The sequence below is a fragment of the Loxodonta africana genome, chromosome 3 (assembly GCF_030014295.1).
Source record: "Loxodonta africana isolate mLoxAfr1 chromosome 3, mLoxAfr1.hap2, whole genome shotgun sequence".
NCBI classification, from domain to species: domain Eukaryota; kingdom Metazoa; phylum Chordata; class Mammalia; order Proboscidea; family Elephantidae; genus Loxodonta; species Loxodonta africana.
Window position 1 is genome coordinate 67,269,080 of NC_087344.1, and position 24,447 is coordinate 67,293,526.

General features: G+C 51.9%; 1 protein-coding gene across 1 annotated transcript; it reads left to right on the plus strand.

Annotated features, from left to right (window-relative positions):
• Window positions 1-13,398: 13,398 nt before the first annotated feature.
• Window positions 13,399-24,391, plus strand: TINAGL1 (tubulointerstitial nephritis antigen like 1). The gene is made up of 12 exons (XM_003415452.4): window positions 13,399-13,467; window positions 13,811-14,386; window positions 15,307-15,370; window positions 19,997-20,089; window positions 20,513-20,627; window positions 21,713-21,836; window positions 21,922-22,072; window positions 22,200-22,389; window positions 22,490-22,535; window positions 22,798-22,921; window positions 23,726-23,771; window positions 23,866-24,391. The coding sequence occupies exons 2-12, from the start codon at window positions 14,074-14,076 to the stop codon at window positions 24,004-24,006; spliced, it is 1,407 nt and encodes a 468-aa protein (XP_003415500.1). The 5' UTR covers window positions 13,399-13,467; window positions 13,811-14,073; the 3' UTR covers window positions 24,007-24,391.
• The last annotated feature ends 56 nt before the right edge of the window (window positions 24,392-24,447 follow it).

Genomic DNA, 24,447 nt, shown 5'->3' on the forward strand with positions numbered 1-24,447 from the left:
GATATCATCGTTTTACACAATCAAGTTTCTTTTAGGTTTACACCCATATTTGTCATTTTCATTACTCATTTTCTCAGCATTTTTCATTGTACTCAGTGATCTGAGTAACCTAGTCTGATATTACCAGAAAACAGAAGTCTGACAGATTCCAGACTTCACTTTAAGGGGATGGAAACTGTGGCTCAGAGAGTTGAAGCCACTTGCTCAGTAAGAAATAGAGCCAGGCTACACACTGAGGACAGTTTTATACCAAGTCTAGTGCATTCTTCTCTGCCCCCAGCAGTGCCCTCTTTAGATTTGGTTTCTCCATGTGTCATAAAGAAGTCAGACCAGATGGTCTCTGAGGGTCCATTGGAACCAGACATTCTCATATCAGAATTTCATGGCTTTTGATTATCTGAGACCCACTCAGCCTCCCCACCACCTTCCTTCCGTTCAACGACTTGCTCTGTTTAACCCTGATGTCCGAGCTAGTCACGGAGAACTACCGGATCAGCCACGAGGGGGCAGTGATGTGCAGAGAGCATCCAAGTTCTGAGCTGACTGCACTGCCAAGGGCTTATTTCTTTATGGGAGTCTTTGCTTCTCACTGTCAGAGTAAAGGGTAAATGATTTAGCTTAGGATTCAAGTCCCTGTGTCCCTTCTGCTTCATTTCATTTCATTCATCAAACTCTGTCTGATGCCTCCTCTGGCACGGAGGACGGGCCAAGGAGATAAGCAACACTCTGACCCTAAGTTTGAGGACCTCATAGTCCACTAAATCCTTCTCTCCAGGCTAGGCTTTAGGCTGATTCCCATCTCCCTATCTTTGCCACCTGCTGTTCCCTACACAGGAGCCCGGGTGGTACACTCGGCTGCTAACCGAAAGGTCGGTGGTTCAAACCCACCAGCCAGCCACTCCAGGGGAGAAAGATGTGGCAGTCTGTGTTAGTAAAGATTTACAGCATTGGAAACCTTATGGGGCAGTTTTACTTGGTCCTGTAGGGTCGTTATGAGTCAGAATGCACTTGATGGCAATGGGTTTGGTTTGGGTTTTTGGTTCCCTACACTAAAGTGCCTCCTCTTCCGCTGCTACTGCCAGTACATTTCCCCTCATCCTTGAGGCTCAGCTCAACGCCAGCTCTGCCCTGGAGCCTCCGGAATACTCCCATCAGAGCACCCCCCTCACTTCCCTGGGCTCCCACCTTGGTCTGCATCTATCACTGCTTGAGTTTTGGTCTGGCCATTTGCTTGTCTCAGCCTTCAGACTGGAAGCTCCTCAGGTAGGGCTGGGTCCTTCCTCCTCCACTTGGGCACTCTGTGCCAGCCCAGGATACAATGAGTGCTGGAGGGAAGTGGAAAGAAGATTTACGGACTGGGATTTCTGGCAGGGCTGGAGGGGGACAGAGCCCAGCATCTAGAGGGCACCATCTTGGCAGTTCCTGTCTCTGCCCCAAATCCCAAGCCTTTTGAGGCCCAGCTTTGCACTCGCTTCTGAGGAGATATCAAAAGAAGCTTCCGGTTCCAAGAACAAGTGGATAAAAAAGTGAAACCTTAAAAGCACCAGAAGAAAACACCAGAGAAATCTCTGACCAACTTTTGACTTTGAAAGGCCTTACTATAACTCAAAACCAGAAGCCACAAAAAAAAATATATATATATATATATATAGCTTTTGAAGAAATGCTTACCTCATTCCTAAGATGATAACTGTGAATTTAAAACACACCAAGATTCCATCTTTCACCTATCAGCTTGGCAAAAATCCAAAAATCTGGCAACACTGGAGAAGCAGGTGGGACTGGGATGAGGGCCCCTGACTCCCAACCAGGCCCTTGACTTGCAGGCCTTTCCCTGCCCAAGTACATTTTGTGACCATGCAGCCACGTGGTGACACAGGGGGGACTTGCTCCTCTGGAACTCTCCTTATCTTTTGGTCACTGAAGCAGAAGCAGAGAATGTCTTTCCCAGGCTCTGATAGTTAGTGTGGAAGAGCTGCCCCCCACTCAGCCTTGAGCTGAGGGGATCATCTCCCCTGTGAGCCCGAGTCCCACCCAATTGTCTCCTCAGGCCCCTCACTAGCATCTGCCGCCACCGGCAGGAGGCGTTTGTTCTTGTTAGGTGCTGTAGAGTCAGCTCCAACTCAGGGCGACCTTACGTATAACAGGATGAAATATCGCCTGGTCCTGTGCCATCTTCATGATTATTGGCATATTGGAATCCATTGTTTCTGCTATTGTGTCAACCCATCTCATTGACAGTTTCCCTTGTTTTCGCAGATCCTCTACTTTACCAATCACAATGTTCTTTTCTAGCAATTGGTCTTTCCTGATGACCTGTCTTAAGTAATCAAGCCATAAAACCCAAAAACCAAACAAACTCATTGCCCTTGAATCAGTTCTGACTCATAGTGACCTTATAAACCCAACCACCTACTGCCGTCGAGTAGATTCCAACTCATAGCGACCCTATATAGGACAATGTATTTACAGAAGCAGACTGCCACATCTTTCTCCCATGGAGCTGCTGGTGGGTTCAAACGCCAACCTTTCTATTAGCAGCCAAGGGCTTAACCACTGTGCCACGAGGGCTCCTTTTAAGCAAGCCATAGAGTAACACTAATGGATTGCTGGTGTTCCCTGGAGAGGGTACTCCCAGGCTGGTGGGAGAGGGGAGCTGGCCGAAGAGGGTAGGGGGCTCCGGGTCTTGGGGGTGGAGTCATTGAGGGGCTGAGGACATCCTTCAGTCCAGGTGCTGGAGTGAGTCTGCCCTCAGGAGCCACCAACTTCCAGCCTGTTAAGGCTTACCTGCACCAGCTCCCCACCTCCCAAGGCTTATGTCTCCCTCCCCTCACCCTGCTGCTTGTAGGGGGCAGGGGGCGGCGGGGTGGGGGAGTGGAGGGTGGGGGTGGGGGGGGTGCTTGAGTGCTGACAACCTTCCAGGTCCTCAGAGGCTCTCTGATTTATGGGACTTTGGAGCACTTCTTGCCCCTGGGTTTCATGAGATTCCTCAGAGTCCTGAAACGACGTATCACATCTCTTGTTTACTTGTGTGTGGCGGGTTTCTGATATTTGAGCCTTGACCTAATATATGTAATCAGGGTGTTTTCTTTCAGCAAATGTTAATTGCAGCCCATTGTGTTTCCGACAGGGAAATATGTCTATGTCTATCTTAGGCTTGGACTTAGGTCGTCCTCTGCCTGTACATTATTGCTCACTCTTGGGAGATGCTGGGGCTGATGGTTACCATTCAGGCTGATGTACACAGAGAATAGAGACCCTTCAGATGTGCAAGTACGTACACAGTCCAGACTGTCTATGCTAAGCCTGTTTGGACTGATTTAGTTGGGTTCTAGTCCAGGTTTGAAGCCTGGTGGCGCAGTGGTTAAGAGCTTGGTTGTTAACCATAGAAGTCTGCAGTTTGAATCCACCAGCCGGTCCTTGGAAACCCTGTAGGGCTCTTCTACTCTGCCTTACAGGGCTGCTATGAGTCGAAATTGACTGGACGACAACGGGTGTTTTTTTTTTAGTCCAGGTTGACCTAAGAGGTTACAGCCACTTTACATTAGCTTCAGCTAGTTTTAACTGACTTGGCCCACTTTATATCAGTTTGAGTCTTCTTGGTTGGAATAGAGGTTGACGATTCTGAGTTCATTTAGTCTGTTTTGATTTAGATTAGTTTAATAATAGTAGACACTTACCTCGCGCTTGTGATATGTCATCGTTGTTGGTACCAAAAGCTTTCCTTATATTAATTCATATCGTCCTCAACACAACCCTGCTGGTAGGGACTATTATTAATGTCTTAGTTTTACACATGGAGAAGCTGAGGCATGGAGAGCTTAAGAAACTTGCCCCGGGTTGTACTGACACTGAGTGCTGGAGCCAAGATTTGAACTTACTCCATCTGACTACTGAGTTCATGCTCTTGATCTCAGCACTATGTGTCTTAGTTACCTTGTTGTTGTTAGGTGCCGTCTAGTCAGTTCCAACTCATAGCAACCCTATGCACAACAGAATGAAACACTGCCCGGTCCTTCACCATCCTCACAACCACTGTTATGTTTGAGCCCATTGTTGCAGCCACTTTGTCAACCCATCTCGTTGAGGGTCTTCCTCTTTTTTCACTGACCCTCTACTTTACTAAGCATGATGTCCTTCTCCAGGGACTGATCCCTCCTCATAATGTAGTCTCGCCATCTTGTTACCTAGTGCTGCTATAACAGAAATACCACAAGTGGGTGGCTTTAACAAACAGAAATTTATTTTCTCACAGTTTAGGAGCCTAGATGTTTGAAATCAGGGTACCAGCTCTAGAGGAAGGCTTTCTTTCTCTGTCTGCTCTGGAGGAAGGTCCTCAGCTCTTTTGGCTTCTGCTCTTGAGTGATCTTCATGTGGCTTGGCATTTCTTTTCCTCCATCTCTGCTCTGCTTGCTTGTTTAATCTCTTTTATATCTCAAAAGGTACACTCTAGACTAATCCTGCCTTATTAACATGACAAAGACAACTCATTTTCAATTGGGAGTATAACCACAGGCATAAAGGCTAGGATTTACAAGACATATTGGTGGGGGGCATAATTCAATCCATAACACCATGCTCTAGCACTGCAGACTGAGCTTGCTGGAACCACTTCAGGACGACTTGCTCCTTCCTGAGCCACTTCTGCTCTTGCTGGCATGGGCTGCTTTGCGCTGGCTTGATCTGTACACAGCTTTCAACTTGCCCATTCTGACTGACAGTTCCCAGGCTTCAAGGAGCCTTGAAAGGGAAGACCACTGTAGTTGTTTCTTATGGCTGCCGTAAAAAAAAAAAAAAAAAACCGAATTTAGTGCCTTAAACCAGAAACTAATTCTCTCGTGGTCTAGAGGCCAGAAGAATGAAATCAGGTGCTAGAGGGCCACGCTCCCTCCAAGTGGGAGGCTCCCTGGAGGCTCCAGTGGAGAATCCATTCTTTGCTTTTTCCAGCTTCTGGTGACTCCAGGTGTTCCTTGACCTGTGGTCACGCCACCCTAATTTCTGCCTCCACGGTCACAATGCCCCCTCTTCTGTCTGTGTTCTCTATATGTCTCTTAGAAGGTCACTTGTTATTGGATTTAGGGCCCACTTGGATAATCCAAGTGATCTGAACATCTCAAGATCCTTCACTTAATTATGTCTGCAAAGACCCTTTTCTCAAATAAGGTCACATTCACAGGTTCCAGGAATTAGGACTTAGTACTATCTTTTGGGGGGCTGCCATTCAGCTCATTACAACTACTAAGGGGTTACACCCCAGTATTCCCGCCCCCCTCCCCGCTGCCCCAAAGACTCAGCTCTTAGAAATGAGTTTCCCTGTAGGATTGTATATTAGTTTCCCGCCATAATAAAGTACTACAAAGTGGGTGGCTTAAAACAACAGAACTTTATTGTCTCACAGTTCTGGAGGCAACGAGTCTGAAGTCAGGGTGTCACAGGGCCATGCTGTCTCTGAAGGCTCTAGAGGAAGATCCTTCCTTGTTTCCCCCAGCTTCCGGCAGCCCCAGGCGTTCCTTGGCTCGCCACTGCAGCATAGCTCCCTCTCTGCTTCCGTCTTCACACAGCTGTTTTCTCCCTGTGTCTGTCTCTGCCCAACTTCTAATATGGGAGCGCCTTTAGGCTCTTTCTTTATGTTGAGGTGTAATCTATACCAAAGACCGTGGTCTTTGATCTTCATCAGTAAGTGCTTCAAGTCCTCTTTGCTTTCAGCAAGCAAGGTTGTGTCATCTGCCTAACGAAGGTTGTTAATGAGTCTTCCTCCTATCCTGATGCCCTGTGATTCTTCAAATGGTCCAGCTTCTCAGAAACAGAGAAAAGATTGAAGTTGTCAAGGATTTCATTTTACTTGGATCCACAATCAACACCCATGGAGGCAGTAGTCAAGAAATCAAAAGACACATTGCATTGGGCAAATCTGGTGCAAAAGACCCCTTTAAAGTGTTGAAAGCAAAGCTATCACCTTGAAGACTAAGTTGTGCCTGACCCAAGCCATGGTGTTTTCAATCACCTCATATGCATGCAAAATCTGGACAATGAATAAGGAAGACCGAAGAAGAATTGAAGCATTTGCATTGTGGTGTTGGCGGAGAATATTGACTATACCATGGACCGCCAGAAGAATGAATAGATCTGTCTTGGAAGAAGTACAGCTAGCATGCTCCTTAGAAGCAAGAATGGTGAGACTGCGTCTTACATACTTTGGACATGTTGTCAGGAGGGATCAGTCCCTGGGGAAGAATATCGAGCTTGGTAAAGTAGAGGGTTAGCAAAAAAGAGGAAGACCTTCAACAAGATGGATTGACACAGCGGCTACAACAATGGGTCAAGCATAACCATTGTGAGGATGGTGCCGGACCGGGCAGTGTTTAGTACTGTTGTACATAGGGTAGCTATGAGCCAGAACTGATTCGACGGCACCTAACAACAACAATTAGACTCTTTTATACGGACACTTATCAGAGTGGATTAGGACTTCCCCTACTCCAGTATGACCTCATATTAACTGATAACACCTTCAAAGACCCTGTTCCCAAACAAGGTCATATTCACAGGTATAGGGGGTCAGATTTCAACACATCTTTTGGGGGGACACAATTCAATCCATGATAGATTGGTATTCACTCAAGTCTTGCGGTTTCATCACTTTCTGTTAAGAGATCAAAAGGTAAACAAGTAAAATGTGCTTGCAGTCACGGGAGAGGCCTTTGGACTTTTCAAGACTCATTTGTTAATATTTCCGGTTGGGAAGATGAGGAATTCCTGGAAAAGCCAAGCGTGGCATGGAAATGTCTCTGTAAACAGGCACTTCTGATCGAAAGGATGGTACCAGCTATCCAAGATGTTTACTGGTGGTAACACCAACCTGACTATTCCTGGGGGAGTGTACTTTAGTGAAAGTGAGGCCAAATTGAAGAGGCAGATTAAGAGATAAGGGGAGACCTTTAACCCTAAATCTCCCAGTACTCCTGGCTCAGAGTTTCAAAGAACCTAGCAATTTAGATGGAGATACAGGTGGAGAAATGGTGCCATTACTCAACAAACAGACTTTGCAAGGAAACAGCACTGAGGGATTCTTTGTGCTCAACTGACTCCAAACACCAGTGATACAGAAATAGGACAGAAAAGGGAAAGGTGTGTTTCTCTTTTTTGCATTTTCCCAGTTCCACCGACAACTAACAACCACAAACACTACCAGGTGTGAGAGTCAACTTTCTCCTTAGAGAACTTGGGCTTCTGCGGAGGCAGTGTGTTGGGGCACTCAGCACTTGGGCTTGAGGTCTTGCTCTGCCCCTAACAGCTATGTGACCTTGGGCAAGCCAGAAAGTCTTCCTAAGACTTGGTTTTCTCATCTGTAAAATGGAAATGATAGTGTTACCAGGCACACAATGCACTCCCTGCCTTGTTTGGCATATGCTGTGTGAAGATCAACAGTCTATCAAACAGCCTGGCAGGCCAGGGCCATGACACATTCATAGTCATCTCACCCTCAAATGGTCACTCTACACTGTTCAGAAATCCCACTCTGCGTCTCTAGTGGGCTTGAACATGATAACTACTTCCCATTTAGCCCTCTGCCCTTTTCCTGCCTCACTCTGGCAGGACCTTGCTCACTCTCCACTGGAAAAATAGAAACCAGAGGGAAGCTCTCTTGTCTTCGCATAACTAATTCTATTAACCCATCTCTTTTCTCTGCCCCTCAGATAACTGTCCTTGCTCCTATCAAAGGCCAGCTCCACCTTCCTGTGCTCTGGATCCCCTCCCCTCTTACCTTATCAAGGACTTTGATCCTTGGTAATCCCCTCTGTCTGCATTATCAATTGCTCCTCCTCTATGGGTCATTCCCATCAGCATAGTGACACAGCTTTGTATCTTCCATATTTGGACGAAACTCTTCTTTGACCCCATATTCCCTTCCAGCCAATGCCCCATTTCTCTGTTCCCCTTTCCACTAAAACTCTCCATAAAATTGCATAAGTTGTTCTCTCCAATCCATTGACTCCCATTCTCTCCCTAGGCAACCCATTCCCACGCAGCTTCCATCCCCTCTCTTCCACTAAGACTATGCTCATCAAAGTTGCCCCCAACATCCTTGTTGCCGAATCTAGTGGCTACTTCTCTGTCCTCAGCTTACTCAATCTGTGGACAGCATTCTACATGGGCAATCTCTCCTTCTTGAAGACACTCTCTTCTATTGGCATCTTCTTCTTCTTTTTTAATTGTGGTGAAAATATGCACCACAAAACATATACCAATTCAACAATTTCTACACGTACAATTCAGTGACATTGATTATATTCTTCATGTTGTACAACCATTATTGCTATTTTTTTCAAAATCATTACATGAGCATTAATGTAAACTCAGTGCCCCATAAACAAAACTTTCCCTTTTTCCCTCCCTCCTACCTCTGATAACCACTAATAAGCTTTGGTTTCTCTATATTTGCTTATTTCATATAAGTGAGGTCATAAAGTATTTGTCCTTCCAAAACTGACTTATTTCTCTCAGCACGATGGTTTCAAGGCTCATCCATGTTATGGCATGCATCAGGACCTCATTTCTCTTTATGGCTGAGTAATACTCCATTAAGAGCCCAGGTGGCATAATGATTAAGCACTTGGCTGCTAATCTAAAGGTTGGCAGTTTGAACCCACCCAGCTGCTCCAAAGGAGAAAGGCCTAGTGATCTGCTTCCATAAAGATTACAGCCAAGAAAACTCTATCCGGCAGTTCTGCTCTGTCACATGGTGTCGTTATAAGCTGGAATTGACTCAATAACAATCAAACAGTATTTCATTGTGTGTATATACACATATTTTGGCTGCTTCTACCATTTGGCTATTATAAAAAGTGCTACAGTGAATATTGGTGTACAGGTTTCTGTTTGGTTCCTGCTTCTATTGGCTTCTTGACACCACTCTCACTGGCTGCCCTCCTACTTCCTTGTCCACTCTTACTCAGTCTCCGTTACTACTCCCTCCTCTCCACTGAACTTCTAATACAGGAGCACTCCAAGGCTCAGTCTTCAGCTCTCTTCTTGGGTCTGAGCCAGAAACTAGCATAGGTCACTTCCACCATACTCTACTGGTCAAAGCAGGCCCAGAGCCTGTCCAGGTTCAAGGGGAGGGAGCAGTCTCCACCTCTCAATGGGAGGAGAAGCAAAAAATTTGTGGCCTTCTTGAACCCACCGAGCTAGAAATTCAGAAGCCTTCCTTGATGCCTCCTGTCTCTCACCCATCACATCCGATCCTTCAGCAGGTAGCATCAATTCCACCTCCAGAATATGTCTCCATAAGGCCACTTCTCTTGCTCTCTGTTGCCATCAGCCTAGTACAAGCCTTAGCATCTTGGGCCTGAGTTACACCGCCGCCTCCCAGCTGGCATCTCTGCATCCACTTTTTGTTTTTAGGTGTTGTCAAGTTGGTTCCAACTCATAACGACCCTTTGTGCAACAGAACGAAACACTGCCTGGTCCTGTGTCATCCTCACAGTTGCGTTTGAGCCCATGTGTCCACTTTTACCCTGCATTCATCAGCTCTCCGCAGAGCAGCCCATGGGGGCTTTTGAACATGGAAATCAGATTGCATCACTGCATGTTTAAATCTCTTCAGTGGCTTAGAAGACAATTCAAGCTCCTGACGTGATATAGTTGCAGCCCACCTCCCAACCTCTTCTACTCCTCTGCCCACTAGCTCACTCTAGTCCACCACTCTGGGCTCTCTTCTTTTCCTCAAGCAGACCAAGTTGGGTCTGGCCTCAGGGCTTTGCTCTTGCTGGTCCGGCTTCCTGGAACACCTTTCCCCGGCCTCTGGGAATGGCTGTCTCCTGCTTGTCCTTCAGGTCTCAGCTCAGACCTCATCTCTTCTCTGAGACCTCCCTGACCACCTCGTTAGTCCAGACTGCTATGCCACGTGCTATCTTCGTAACACTCCACATTTTGCAATGACTTATCGATGGGTTTATTTGCTTATTTATTTGTGTCTCTTCCCATTAGACTGCAAACTTCACAACAGCAGGACCTGTGTCTGTTTGCTGGGGACCCGTATGGCCCCCTGTGGTAAACTGGACATGTCCAGAGCTTGAAGCAGTGATACCCAGGACGGAGTCTGGGATCTAGGCTAAGCTTGATGCTGTAGCATGTTGGGAAGTGACGGTATAATCCAGGCTAGGAATGCTGAGGCTTGAACTAGGCTGGTGGCAACAGAGAACAAGAGAAGTAGCCCTATGGAGACAGCCCTGAACACTTGGCACCTAGCATAGAGCTGGCACATCGTAAATGTTCAACAAATATTTGTCGAATGAATGAAAAAATCAAAGAGTACAGCATGCCACGGCAGGGTGCAAGGCACTACCACGTGGCCCCAAAAAGTATCTACCCCAAGCTCCAGCAAGCCATGGCCGTGCAGCACTCTATCATGAAGTCCTGAACGCAGTGCTTTTTGCCCCACAATTCAACAGCCCCCAGGAAAGCCAATATATCAGAACACGGCCCAACATGCTACACCATGAAGCCTGGCCTGGATCCCAGATTCAGTCCTGGGTGTCACTGCCCCAACCTCTTACCACAGGGGACCACACAGGACCCCAGCCTTAGCTGGAATGTTTTTTGAGACCCAAGCATCTGAGCCCTTGGGCTCCAAGTGGTGGGTCCTTGGCTGGGGACCTGGGCTGAGTAGAGTCTGCATGTCCATGTCTCAGCCTCAGGGAGGCACAATACGTCTTTGTCTTCCCAGAAGGCGCTGCTCAGCCTGCATAGGAGAATGGCCTATTCTGAGGACCTAGAGCAGCTGTGAGGTTTGGGGGAAGCTCTGGTGGGGTGGGGGGAGGCCTGGCTCACTGCTTTGCTGTGTGACCTTAGGCATGTCACTGCCCCTCTCTGCAGAAAGAAGATAGCACAAGAGGGCCTCTACAGAACATCTGGTACAACTGGGAAACCAAGGCCCAGAGAAAGGCAGTGGCCGCTCAGGGTTACAAGGCAGGGGGGAGTCACTGCACAGACCAGGCCACTTGCCTCCCAGGAAGGTTGGAGGAGCCAGAGAGGGTAAGTCCAGCTGGGTGTCTCCTCACCTGTTCTCTGCCCCAGGCCCTTGGACAAGGCCCCACTCTGGACAAGAATAAGATAAAGAATGAGTCACCAGGAAGGAGGGGGTCATGGAAGAGGAAAGTGGGGTATCCAGCCCCCTTCCCCTGGCCCTGCCCTTTTCCTCTCCTTCTTGGCCAAGGAATCCAATGAGTCACAAGATTCCACTGGGGCAGGCTCAGTGCCAAGTTCAGTGACGATGGAGGGACTCCTGAGCCATGCTCTTGGCTCTGTTGTCTTCCCCTGTTCTGTGTCCCTGCCTCCGATGCACAGACAGACAGACAAGGATAGGCAGACAGCCAAAACACCCAAAGAGATACCCATCCACACATATACATAGATACCTAGCAAGACAGACAGGCAACACAGACAAACACATAAGGACAGTCACACAGATGTACGTACAGACATACAAGCCAACAGGTACACAAACATAGGCAAAACAGTATACTGACCGATGCACAGATACACGGACACACAAACGCACAGGCACAGAGCAGGCAGAAAGATAAAAAGATAGACAAGCAGACACAGACAATCAGACACACACACAAGCAGAAACACTCCATAAGCACAGATGCTCAAACACACACAGAAACACATGCACGCATAACACAGACTCACACTGCTAGACTACAGGTGGTGATTTTGGGCAAAGGACCGGCCGGGTGCTGCCGAGCCATCAGGCCCAGAACCACATGGAAACTGGACCACACAGATGGGCACCCTTGGCATGAGCCCTTCTGAAGATAGCCTCCATCTCCCACCTGAGGATATGAAAAAAAAAAAAATATGACATTCACCAATACTGAGGAGTCTATCTTGCAGCAAGATGAATGGCAGTTAGATATGAAAAGGGACTTCCCAACCAGGAAGGTGTTGAGACCTGTAGTGGGTGACTAAGGGTGACTGGGGGAAGGGAGTGGAGTGGTGGGGGTAGGGAGGCTGTGCTCCTCTTCTGAGCCTCAGCTTCCCATCCAGGTTTTATCCTCCCAGGTCCCTGCAGAGAGCAGACGGGCTAGATCCCTGGGAGTTGTTAGTGCCAACGCAGGGGCCCTAGGACATTAACTCTCTCCCACCCACCAGGGCAGGACCCCTTCGATGACTCATGTCCAGAGCCCCATGGCAGGGCGTAACCCAGCCACAGATTCCCATTGTCCTGGCCCCCTTCCCTCCCCAGGGCTGGCCAGCTGAGGATGCCCCCTAGGCTGGGAGAGGGGTGCAGGAGGTCAGTGAGAGGGCAAAGGGGCTCCGGCTGCTTTCCCTTCAGTGGCAGCATGCAAGGCTTAGGCTGGGGGACACGGGAGTGTCTGTCTGTCCAGGTGTAGTCTCCCTCTCATCCTCCCTGCTGTTAGAGTCCTCTGGCCCAGGCCCAGACTCTCCTCGGAGAGGGGATTGCGCAATGGGGAGGTAAAAGGTGACGGCAGGCCTGGTGGGACAGAAGTCCCATTGTTTGGGGCCCAGGCTGGCCTGGGCAAAGGAAGGGTTTATGCCCTGCCCGGGGTGGCGGAGGGGGGTGCTCTGTAGAGGGTGCCAGCTGGCAGGCTTTTGCCATTGGGCCTTTGGAAGAGGACAGGTGCCAAGCAGGATGCCCTCGGGGTTGGTAGAGGGGTAGTGCTTGGTGGGGTGCCCATGTAGACTGGGGAGGGCAGACCCAGAGAGGGGTCACAGGGCCCAGAGAAACTGGGCCAGGCCAGGAAGCAGCCCCCACATCACATACCCCTACCTCCAGGGGATGAGCTGTCAGGGCATCTGCAGGGTCCTAAATCATCCTTCTCCAGATTCCAAACATTCCTGGGAACTGAGGTGGCTTGGGGCGGCCCCAAGCCTGGGGGGCACCGTGGGTGTGTGACTGTTTTTATTTTTGAGGGTCGGGGGGGACTTAAAGATTTTTGTCACCTTTACCTTCTCCATCATTTTCCAGCCTGGACTTTACAAACTTAGGTCCAAAACTCAGAGCGCCACCATCCTCTATCTCCACATCTCTGCGCGAGACCCTCAGTCCCACAGTGAAGGCCATTGGTAAGTCCCTCCTGGTGTCTGACCACAATCTTTTCTGCTTCAGTTGGAGTTCCCCCTCCTAAGGGAAAGACTCCCAGGAGACCTAGCATGGACAATCATGTGCACGTCATTCCTGCCTCCACCCCCACCCCCAAGTCCCAGCTTCTGAGTTAAGGGCTACTCCAGGTGCAAAGAGCCGGCCCCTCCCTCCGGCAGGCTGGGACGACGGGCGAGCAGGCGTGGCGGGCAGGCGGGCGGGGCCTTACAAAAGGCGATCCCGCCCCACGCTCCGCTCCTCACTTGACTTTGAGTGTCCCGCGATCGTCAGTCGCGGAGTCCGGAGGAGGCGGCGCGTGGGGCAGCCAGAGCCCAGCCCACACTCCTTACCAGGTAGGGACGCTCCCCTGTTCGGAGGGGAAGAGGTGTAGACGGATGGGGACATAGAGGGGAAGAGGGAGCAGGCAGAGGAACCAAAGCAGAGGGCAGAGGGACAACCCGGAGGCAGAGAGACACAGAACCGGACAGAGAGAGGACAGGAAAGACAGAGGGAGAGACAGGAGGCGCAAAGTCAAGGGCCCAACTTAGGGCTACAGGCTGACGTAGGGACAGGGGGCTCAGGGCAGGAGAGAAACCTCTGGGTCAGGGTCGATGGATGGGTTGGTGCCAGGTGGGGAGTACCAAGAATGCCACACCCCATCTTGTCCTTAAAGGTCCCTTTTTTTTTTTTTTTTAGGCAGGCCAGGGAGGGCCTGCATTTCTGGCCCTGTCCCACCTCCCCCACCTTCCACCCTCCGCCCTCCAAGGACAAATCAACTGTGAGTCCTCTGCCTGTGTCTTACCTGGGGACTCAAGAATTGGAGTCTCTGATCCTGCTGAACCCCCTTGGACTCACAGCCCCCAGGAAGCTGGGAGATTGGGCCCTGGGGTGTCAGGGGGTCTCTGCTGCCCACCACCCCTGATCCCTGACCTCTGCCCCTCCCGGGCCCAGGAGGCACCATGTGGCAATGTCCACTGGGGCTGCTGCTATGGTTGTTGCTGCCGGCCAGCCAGGTGGTCCTGGGCACCCAGCCAGGTCGTGGGCGCCGGGAGCTAGCACCAGGTCTGCACCTGCGGGGCATCCGGGATGCGGGCGGCCGGTACTGCCAGGAGCAGGACCTGTGCTGCCGCGGCCGCTCTGACGACTGCGCCCTTCCCTACTTGGGCTCCACCTGTTACTGTGACCTCTTCTGCAACCGCACCGTCTCCGACTGCTGCCCTGACTTCTGGGACTTCTGCCTCGGCGTGCCACCCCCTTTCCCCCCCATCCAAGGTGGGCACCAAGATGGCCAGGTGGGTGGGCCATTTTGTCAACCCCTGACTCAGTCAAGTTCAGGAGCAAGGCTGACGCACTGACATTTCTAGGGGCGGCTTAGAATCGGGGAATGAAACCCTACCCCGCTCCCTGTGCCTCCCGTCCAACTTGAATCTCTCCAGCAAGACTGGGAGAGAGAAGATCCTTGGTCAGTGGGATTCTAAGTTGGCCCAGGGGAAGGGCAGCCTCCTGCCCTTTCTCCTAGTCTTGTCTCTATTCCGGACATAGAAGGTGCTGGCCCCGCCTGCTGACTCACCATCAGGCTGATAAAGCACACAAGGTTAGTCAGGGTCATCTGAGCCAGTCCTCTGCCTTTGTTCAGTGTTCTCTGCCCCTGAGACGGCTGGTTACTACCTGGGAGGTGGGTCAAATCCGTTCATCCTTCCAGCCCTCTCTGCCATTTACATGCACTTGCCTCTGTCCAATAGGAGAATCACTTGAATTCCTTCCCATAATTCCTGGGACTACGGGCTGGGACACTACATACCACGGTTATTATCCCAAAGTGCTGTGTTATCTCAGGGGAGTCACTTACCTTTTCTGGGCCTCCACTTCCCCATGCCTCACACACTCCCATCTCCAAGTTCATTTAAATGGCAAAGGATCCCAGGAATATTGTGGCTGGTATTCAAGTGAAGCAAAAGGAATCGTAGAGTCACTGACGAACTTCTCATGTAGCAGTTGGTGTGTGCCCCTGCAAGAGGTGGCTCCAGCTATAGTGTGGCTTTAGTTTCGGTGATGGCTGGCTGAGATCGACAGGAGGTGTGTGTGACTGAGATGACCTTGGGAGGTGGCCGATGAGGTGCAGGGAGGAGTCAGGGTACCTGACCCTCTGAGAACCTGGCCACCCACTTCTCTTCTCTTCTTCCCCCCACCAGGATGTATGCATGGGGGCCGCATCTATCCAATCTTGGGAACCTATTGGGACAACTGTAACCGTTGGTGAGTGTTTGGGGCATGGAGGGGGCTTGGCTGATGGGCCCTGTGGCCCACAGACTTGGTTCTTCTATCTCTGCCACTCACTTGCTGCGGGCAAGTCATTTCACTTCTCTGAGCCTCAGTTTCCTCATCTGTAACATGAGAATTCCAACACTGACAATGTCAGCTTGTGTAACAGCAGTCCCCAGGAGTGGTCAGCCACGGATGCCTGGCTCTAGGTGCTGTCCTTGAGCTGGGAGTCATTCCCTACCCCTCCCAACCATTCCTGCTGTCACAGGAGAGCCCGAGAGGGGGCGCCAGGAAGGAAACCTCTGGCTGCAGCATCCGCTGCCCTGGGCCGGATGAGGGTCAGGGATGGCTGAGCTGGCAGCCTTCCAGCCTGCAAGCAGGGCCTTCCCAGGAATGTCACCTCCTCCCTCCCCCTCCCCCTCAGGCCAGGCCAGGCCCAGCAGGAGGAGGAAGGGTCCATTGGTGTCCCCTCACCCCCGACCCCTGACTCAACTAGAGGCCTGAGATGAGAAGGGGAGAAAAGGTCCATAGGGAGTCTTGAATGCCATCATGGAAATACTGGAGACCCTCACCCCCCACCCCCATTCCCCAGAGGCCCTGGGGAGAAGGAAATTTTTTGGAATGGAATGTGCATAAGCTGTTTCCATTGCCTCACTGGGGTGAGGGCTGCCTGGGTCACAGTGAGAGAAGGGACTTGTGCGTTTCAGCGTGTCTGGGTGAGAGAATGTGTGTGTGTGTGTGTGTGTTTATACAGTGTGAGTGCATGTGAACTGTGTGCACGTGTTCAGAAAGGCAGAGGTGCCTGCATGACCCCGCTGGCCCTCATAGCATGCCTCTGGACACCGAGGGGTTAACCCGCCTCCCACTTCTGTCCCTGGGCCTGGCCTCAGAGGCCCCCTCTGGAATGCTTGGACCTGCTGCCACCAGCCCTGTCTAGACCTGCTTGGGCAGCCCTGGGGCGAAGGAGGAGACGGTAGCAAAGGACCGATCAGCCCACTGCCCCACCAGGATAGCTCGATGTGGCTGCGCCCCTTCGTGTTTATGCAGGACCTTCCAAGGTGTGCGGACCCCCAGAGATGCTTGAGAAGGGCTGCTGCCCCAGTGGGTAGCAGGGGAAGAGAGGGCAAGGAGAGACCTCTCTCCCCCACAGACTGACGCTCCTCCAGCCCTCCCTGAAAGTGCCCCCGCCTGCGCCTGGGCTGGAGAGCCCAGCCATACTGGGTCTTAGTTCCCCTTGAGGCTCCTTAAAAGGCAACAGTGGAGGCGGGAGCCTCGGGCAGACTTGGAAGGAGGCAACTTAGCATCTTGTAATAGCAGAGTTATGAGCTCGTGAAAGCATCATAGAATTCCTAAAATTCAACTGATCAGTCAACAGCTATTTCTTGAAGACCTAGTGGGTTCTGAGCCCAGGGGCTACATCCAGAACAGGACAGACACAGTCTTTGATCTACTGGAGCTTTTAGTCTAACGGGAAGCACATGGAAGAACAACTACACTCAAAAAATAATTACAACCTGTAGTTGCCATGAGTTGGAATTGACTCAACAGCAATGGGTATTACAGGCAAGAAAACCCTATGGGTAGGAATCAACTCGAAGGCAACAGGTACGGTTATAAGGAAAAAGAGAGACTAATTGGGGAATCTTAGTTTAGAGTGAGGAGGAGTGAGGGAAGCCCTCTCCAAGGAGGGGACATATGTGCTAACCTCAGGGAGAGGAACAGAAAAGAGCAGCCTAGGCAGAGGGAACAGTGAATGGGGCAGCCGGGAGGTGGGGCTGAACTCCACGTGGCAGGAGTAGTGAGAGGGCAGAGAGGTCCCCGAGGGGGTCCTGAGCCACATCCCAGGGGCTGTATAAGCTGTGCAGAGGATTTTGTCTTTTGTCCCAAGTGTCCTGGCAAGCCACTGAGATGTAATTACGATCTGATTTACATGTTCTGACTTCAGGGTAGGGAGGGAATGGGCCCTAGGGTATGAGGGAGGGGATCAGTGAGAGGCAGAAGGCCCAGTTAGGAGGCCATTGCTGTGGTCCAGGGGAGAGGTGATGGAGGCAGCAGTGGAGAGGTGAGAGGTAGATGGAGCCAAGAGCCTTCCATGAGTGCCATCCTCAGGATGTGCTGATGGATTGGATATATTGCGGGTGGAGGGACACCATGGACCTCTCAGAATTTTGGTGGATTAAGGTGCTGTTTTCTCAGTTGAGGAATGTTGGGGAAGGAGCAACTTTGGGGGAAGGAAGGCAGCTTTGGCCATTTTAAGTTTGAGATGCCTTTCACATACCCAGAGGAGCTCTCAGGAGGTCAGTTGGATATAAGTCTGAAACTCAAGAGAGGCGAGGGTCCGGGGGTTCCTGTAATGAGGACAATGATAGTACATAGCCCTCATGCACTTGAGATGGGCTAGGCCCTGTGCTGTGTGCTGTACAAGCCTCACCTCATTTCATCCCTGGAAGGTGGTACTGTTCCCCTTGCCTTCGAGTTGATTCCAATTCATAGAGACCCTGTAGGACAGAGTAGAATTGCCCCCTAAAGTTTCCAAGACTGTAATCTTTATGGAAGTAGACTGCCACATCTTTCTCCCTCGGAGTAACTGGTGGGTTCGAACCGCCAACCTTTCCGTTAGCAACCAAGTGCTTTAACCACTGTACCACCAGGGCTCCTTGTGGTACTCTTGTCCAGTCCCACAGCCCAGTGCCGTCGAGTTAATTCCGACTCATAGTGACCCCACAGGCCAGAGTAGAACTGCCCCATAGAGTTTCTGGTGGTACTCTTACTATCCTCATTTTACAGACAAGGACATCGAGGCAGAGAGAGTTTAAATAACCTGCCTGAGGTCACACGACTTGTCAGCTAGGATTGGAACCCAGGATTTGAATTCCAGTACCTGTGCTCATAATCACTTCACTATGTTGCCTCAATCATGCATTCATTCAACAAATATTTGTTGGGTGCCGATTACGTGCTAAGAAACCCTGGTGGCATAGTGGTTAAGTGCTATGGCTGCTAACCAAAGATCAGCAGTTCGAATCCACCAGGCGCTCCTTAGAAGCTCAAGGGGGCAGTTCTACTCTATCCTGTAGGGCTGCTATGAGTTGGAATCAACTTGACGGCAATGGGTTTATGTGCTAGGAAACCCTGGTCGTGTAGTGGTTAAAAGCTATGGCTGTTAACCAAAAGGTCAGCAGTTCGAATCCACTTGGCTCTCCTTGGAAGCCATATGGGGCAGTTTTACTCTGTCGTATAGGGTCTCTATGAGTCGGAATTGACTCGATGGTGATGGGTTTGCTGGTTTGGATTATGTGCTAATAATACCAAAAACCAAACCAAACCCATTGCTGTTGAGTCAATTGGGACTCATAGCAACTCTACAGGACAGAGTAGAACTGCCTGATAGGGTTTCCAAGTAGTAGCTGGTGGATTTGAACTGCCGAGCTTTTGGTTAACAGCCAAGGTCTTAGCCACTGTGCCACCCGGGCTCTGTGCTCAGTAAACTATAGGGATGGGAGGTTTAGGTTCTGTTTTCCTAGGCACTGAATATACCAAAAAACAGCTGCCCTCAAGGAACTTAGAGTCTATGGGGAAAGAGGTATAAACCATACAAATAACTAAATAAACAGTATGTCAGATAGTGACACACGCTAAGGGAAGGGAGATAGGAAGTATGGGGTAGGTTGAAGTTTAAGATAGAGTGGTCAGGGCAGGCTTCTCTGAGAAGGTGACGTTTGAATAAAGACTTGGAAGAAGTGAGAGTGAGCCACGGGGATACAGGAGGAAGAGCAGCTCAAAGGCCCCAGAGCAGGAGGACTGCTGGTGTATCAGAGGAACAGCGAGAGGCCCTGTAGCCACTGGAACCCAGGCCTAGGAGGAAGAGGGGGATTCAAGAGAGGACAGATTATGCAGGCACAGCAATGGGTTTGGTTTTTTCTGGTGTTGTCCATCATGGTAAGGACTTTGGCTCTTACTCTGCAATGTGAAGCCAATGGAAGCTTTGGGCAGACAAATGATTTGATATGACTTAGGTTTAACAGGGTCACTCTGTGTTAAAAATACACAAAAGGGGGTGGGGGCCAGGGCAGAAGCATAGAAGAATGAGGAGTTATTTGGGTGAAAGGTGGTTGGATCATGGCTGCAGGAAGGGGTTGAGATGTGGCTTGGATTCTGGATGTGTTCTTAAAGCAGAGTCAATGGGATTTGCCGGTGATTGGATCAGCGCATAAGCGAAAGAGAGGAGTCGGGGGTGACTCCCAGGTTTTTGGCCTGAGTTCCAGGAAAGATGGGGTTGCCATTTTCTGAGGCCATGGGAGAAGCAGGCTTGGGAGTGGGGGAGAGGAGGAATTTGGTTTGGGATGTGTTAAGTGTGACCTCTTGTCAGACACCCAATGGCGATGTTGAGTGGCAGTAAGATCCTCTGGAGTTCAGGGAGAGGTCCAGGCTACAGATAGAAACTCAAGAATTGCCAGCATGCAGTTGACATTTAAAGCCACAAGGCTGGATGAGATCGTCTAGGAATTCTCCCATAGACCCTGGTCCAGAATCCCAGGCCCATGTTGACCTCTGAGGACTCTTCCCTTCAGAAGGTCCCCGATTTCCACTCACCCCTTCCTTCCCTCCTTATCTTACCAGCACGTGCCAGGAGAAAGGACAGTGGGAGTGTGACCAGGAGCCATGCCTAGTGGACCAAGACATGATCAATGCCATCAACCAGGGCAACTATGGGTGAGAAAGCCTTGGAAATGCCCACAGGGGGCACACATGCACGTGCGCGCGTGCGCACACACACACACACACTTTCTCTGTCTTTGCCCGAGATGCATGCCCTGGCATACACCCAAATTCGGATTTTATTTGCCCTGGGTGGGCCAAACAGTTAAGCACTCAGCTACGAACCTAAAAGTTGGTGATTTGAACCCACCTAGTGGTGCCATGGAACAAAGGCCTAGCGATCTGCCTCTGAAAGGTCACGATCGTGAAAACCTTATGGGGCAGTCCTACTCTGACACACACGAGTTGGTGTTGACTTGCCAGTAACTGGTTTGGCTACACTTAGCCAGCATGCGTCTCCCCCATCCACATGCATGTACCCCCAAGACCCCCCAGCCCGGCCAGGTCTGTGACCCTCTTCCATCCTCTCTCGTTCAGGTGGCGGGCTGGGAACCACAGTGCCTTCTGGGGCATGACCCTGGATGAGGGCATTCGCTACCGCCTGGGCACTATCCGCCCATCTTCCTCTGTCATGAACATGAACGAAATTCACGTGAGTCCACTCTTGCCCACAAGCCTGCCATCTCCACGTGGCCTAGGACCCCAGGTACCCTGGCACCCTGTGCCCTGGACCTGTCTCCCACCAATAGGCTGTGTGCTCCTGAGCAAGACACACCAGTTCTCTGGGTATTCATTCCTGCCTGTAGTAAGATGTGCTGCACTGGAAGAACTAATGCTCAGATTCTGAGTCTCGTGGCTCCAACATCAGTCACTCCCTGGCTTCCCCAGCCTGGGAAAAATGCTGTTGGTCCCAGAACGACTAGGTCAGAGCCCAAAAGGACCAGAGGTCATCTTGGTATTTTGGGAAGGGAAGGACAGACACTCCTCCAGCTCTAGCCAGAGCAGCAATTCTCGGAAACAAATGCTGACTTAGCGGAACCCCTGGGGAGGAGGGGGCTTCTAGAACATTCTGGAGGGAGAAATGGAACAGACTATGAGCAGCCAAAAGGTGGGGAAGGGGACTTCAGCAGGATGAGCCTGGGACACATGCTGGAGGATCTTCTATCTGTCAGGGTTGGGTAGGGAGGAGGTGGGCATGGTGGGAGTGGGCCTTCCTGTAGAGGGACCTCAGTCCAAGGCTGGGGTGACCGGATCATGCCCTTAGTCCCCTGGGCCTCTGGCTATTTTCTGCCTGCTGCTGTTTGCCTTGGCAGACTGCCTGGTCACGGGACCCTACTGCTTCTTTCCTCCCCTGCCCTTTGGGGCCTCGGCCTGAAGCCCAAGGTCCTGGTGGGAAGAAGGGCGTGGCAGATCAGAAGGGGCAGAGGAGGGAAGAGGCAGGGGTTGGCAATGGAAAGGCTGGTGACTCTTCCTGGCTACTTCCCTGTTCCTGGCCTCAGTTGCCACATCTGTAATATGACACTAGTCACCCTCCACCTGGCTCATGATGACACTAGATGATGCTTGGTTCTTCTACTCAAGTCAAAGTTGAAAGTAGCTGCAACCCCTCAGCAGCAGGAGGATTCAAGATCAAACTGAAGAAGTCCCTGGGCTCTTGGTGGCCCTCCACCACCAAGGGCCCCTAAGGGTCAGGCCAGGGCAGAAGCAGGAGGCACATGAGTGACCTTTGCTTTGCAGACAGTACTGGGCCCAGGGGAGGTGCTGCCCATGGCCTTTGAGGCTTCCAAAAAGTGGCCCAACCTGATCCATGAGCCACTCGACCAGGGGGACTGTGCAGGCTCCTGGGCCTTCTCCACAGCAGGTATGCCCAGGGGCAGAAGCTGGTGAGGTGGGAAGGGAAGGCCAAGGCCTGAGCCCCCTGACCGCACCTCTGCCTCCTCCACCAGCTGTGGCATCTGATCGCGTCTCAATCCATTCTCTGGGGCACATGACACCCATCCTGTCGCCCCAGAACCTGCTGTCTTGTGACACCCACAACCAGCAGGGCTGCCGCGGTGGGCGTCTCGATGGTGCCTGGTGGTTCCTGCGACGTCGAGGGTGAGCAGCCAGGGGTGTGGGCAGGGCAGAAGGCCTGAGGCTGGGACCCTTGGGACCCTGCAGACAGGGCCTGGGCCATGCTGTACTGTGCTCACTCTGCCCTTGCTCCCTCCTGCTGCCCCTCCAGGGTTGTATCTGACCACTGCTACCCATTCTCAGGCCATGAGCGGGACAAGGCGGGCCCCGTGCCACCATGCATGATGCACAGCCGGGCCATGGGTCGGGGCAAGCGCCAGGCCACTTCTCGCTGCCCCAACAGCCATGTCCATGGCAATGACATCTACCAGGTCACTCCTGCCTACCGCCTAGGCACCAATGTAAGTCTGCACTTGAGTGAGGGGTCAGAGGCAGGAGAGTGATGGGGGTCAGCCATTGGCCCATGAAGAATCCTCTCCCCCCGCTTCCCCGACCCTCTAGGAGAAGGAGATCATGAAGGAGCTGATGGAGAATGGCCCTGTCCAAGGTAAATACCCCAGCCCTGTCTCCTGGTTCTGGAAGCTTGTGTCTGCTTGAGACTGGGCACAGCACACACAGGGGGTCTGTACAGTGCTGAGCAAGCAAGTCCAGTGGGAGAGGGCCATGTCCCCTCCCTGTGGGCAGCACCTGGATGGGGCAGTTAGAATCTTAGTACCCAGAGACCTGGGTTGGGCATGCATCCCTAGGCCTGGTCATTGGTGTCTGTGCTGATGGGTGGGGTGGGCTCCAACTTTGACCTCTGCCCACAGCACTCATGGAGGTGCACGAGGACTTCTTCCTGTACCAGGGCGGCATCTACAGCCACACACCAGTGAGCCAGGAGCGGCCAGAGCAATACCGCAGGCATGGGACCCACTCCGTCAAGATAACAGGGTGAGAGCCTTGGTGGGCAGAGGAGGCCTGAGGCAGCAGGGGTTGCACTGGCCTTGAATCCTTATAAGTTCTCAGCAAAGCCAGGCCTGTTCTCCCATTCCAGAAGAGGAAACTGAGACTCAGAAGGAAGAGGGGACTTGCCCTGGGCCACATAGAGTTGGGGTCTTCAAGGTTTTCTAGGAACTATCTCTTCTTTACACGCCGGGATAAAAACAAGCCCAATAAAATATAGACAAGGGTTCAAGGGAAGCTCAGCCTTCTCCCCACCTCAGCACTTGTCTCAACTCTGCCTGACTTCGAGTGACCTGGGCAGCTCCCTTGCCCAGCCCTCAGTTTCCCCATCTGACATAATGGGAGATGTTAGACTAATTGATTTCAATGGTCCAATCAATGAAATGTTCTTTGCAGTGGGGATTTGGAGCCTCTAAGTTACCCTCGCTCTCTGAGTCTCCTCCTTTTGGTCCCTGGCACCCACTCCTCCTTGGCTCCCCAAGTGAGAACAGAGGGCAGAGAGGGGGAAGGACAGTCCCAAAGAACTGGCTCCCGGGGTCTAAGTTACTGGAGGACCCAGGCCCAAGTTCTCCCTCTTCTGCCTAGCCCCTCCACTGCCTTCCCCCAACATTGGGCTTAGGTGTGCCCACTTACAGATGTGGAGATGGAGGGTGGGGCAGAGAGGGAGGGAGAATTGCCCAGGTCATAAGGGTCTTACCCAAATTACCAAAGGCAGCAGGGGCCCGGGTGGGGAAGGTGCAGGACTCTGAGAGCGTCAATCAGCTCCTTCCCCCTTCACGGCTGCCCCTACAGGTGGGGAGAGGAAACACTGCCTGATGGAAGGACGCTCAAATACTGGGTGAGTCCGCGCGCCCAGAGGCCGCTGTTTTCTTTCTCTTGTCTCCTCTTCCCCTGGCCCTCCTGCCATTCTCACGTCCTGTCCTCATCCCCAGACGGCGGCGAACTCCTGGGGCCCAGCCTGGGGCGAGAGGGGCCACTTCCGCATCGTGCGCGGCGCCAACGAGTGCGACATCGAGAGCTTCGTGCTGGGCGTCTGGGGCCGCGTGGGCATGGAGGACATGGGCCATCACTGAGGCCGCGGGCACCACGCCGGGCCCGGCCTCGGGTCCCAGCGGAGGGGCAGCCAGCGAAAGAGCTTCCCGTGGAGCCGCGGCCCCCACCCGGCGCTACGGAGCTGCCAGCGCAGGCGGGCGCCACGGGCCTAATCCCGGCGCGCTCTTTCCGCTGACGCAGCGCGCAGACCTCCCAGCGGAGGACGCAGCAGGACCTGGCCTGGGGACGACGGTGGAGGCTTACAGATCCCAGCCCCACGCGCCTCCACTTAAGACCACTTAAGCCGGACACCCTGTCGTCTCCAGCCCCACTATCCCACCTACCCCACCCGGTTACTCTTATTCTTCAAAGATATTTATTTTTCTGTTCACTGTTTTAAAATAAAACCAAAGTATTGATAACTACAGTACCTTGGAGCCTCTGGGAATGGAAAGCCAGGCCAAAGTTGGGAAGGCTGGCAT

Excerpts from the sequence above, each read along its gene's own strand:
- TINAGL1 (XM_003415452.4), top strand. The coding sequence starts at position 14,074 with ATGTGGCAATGTCCACTGGGGCTGCTGCTATGGTTGTTGCTGCCGGCC. Across the intron at positions 22,073-22,199 it reads TGGTTCCTGCGACGTCGAGG|GGTTGTATCTGACCACTGCT; the intron begins GTGAGCAGCCAG and ends CTGCCCCTCCAG. Across the intron at positions 22,390-22,489 it reads CCTACCGCCTAGGCACCAAT|GAGAAGGAGATCATGAAGGA; the intron begins GTAAGTCTGCAC and ends CCGACCCTCTAG.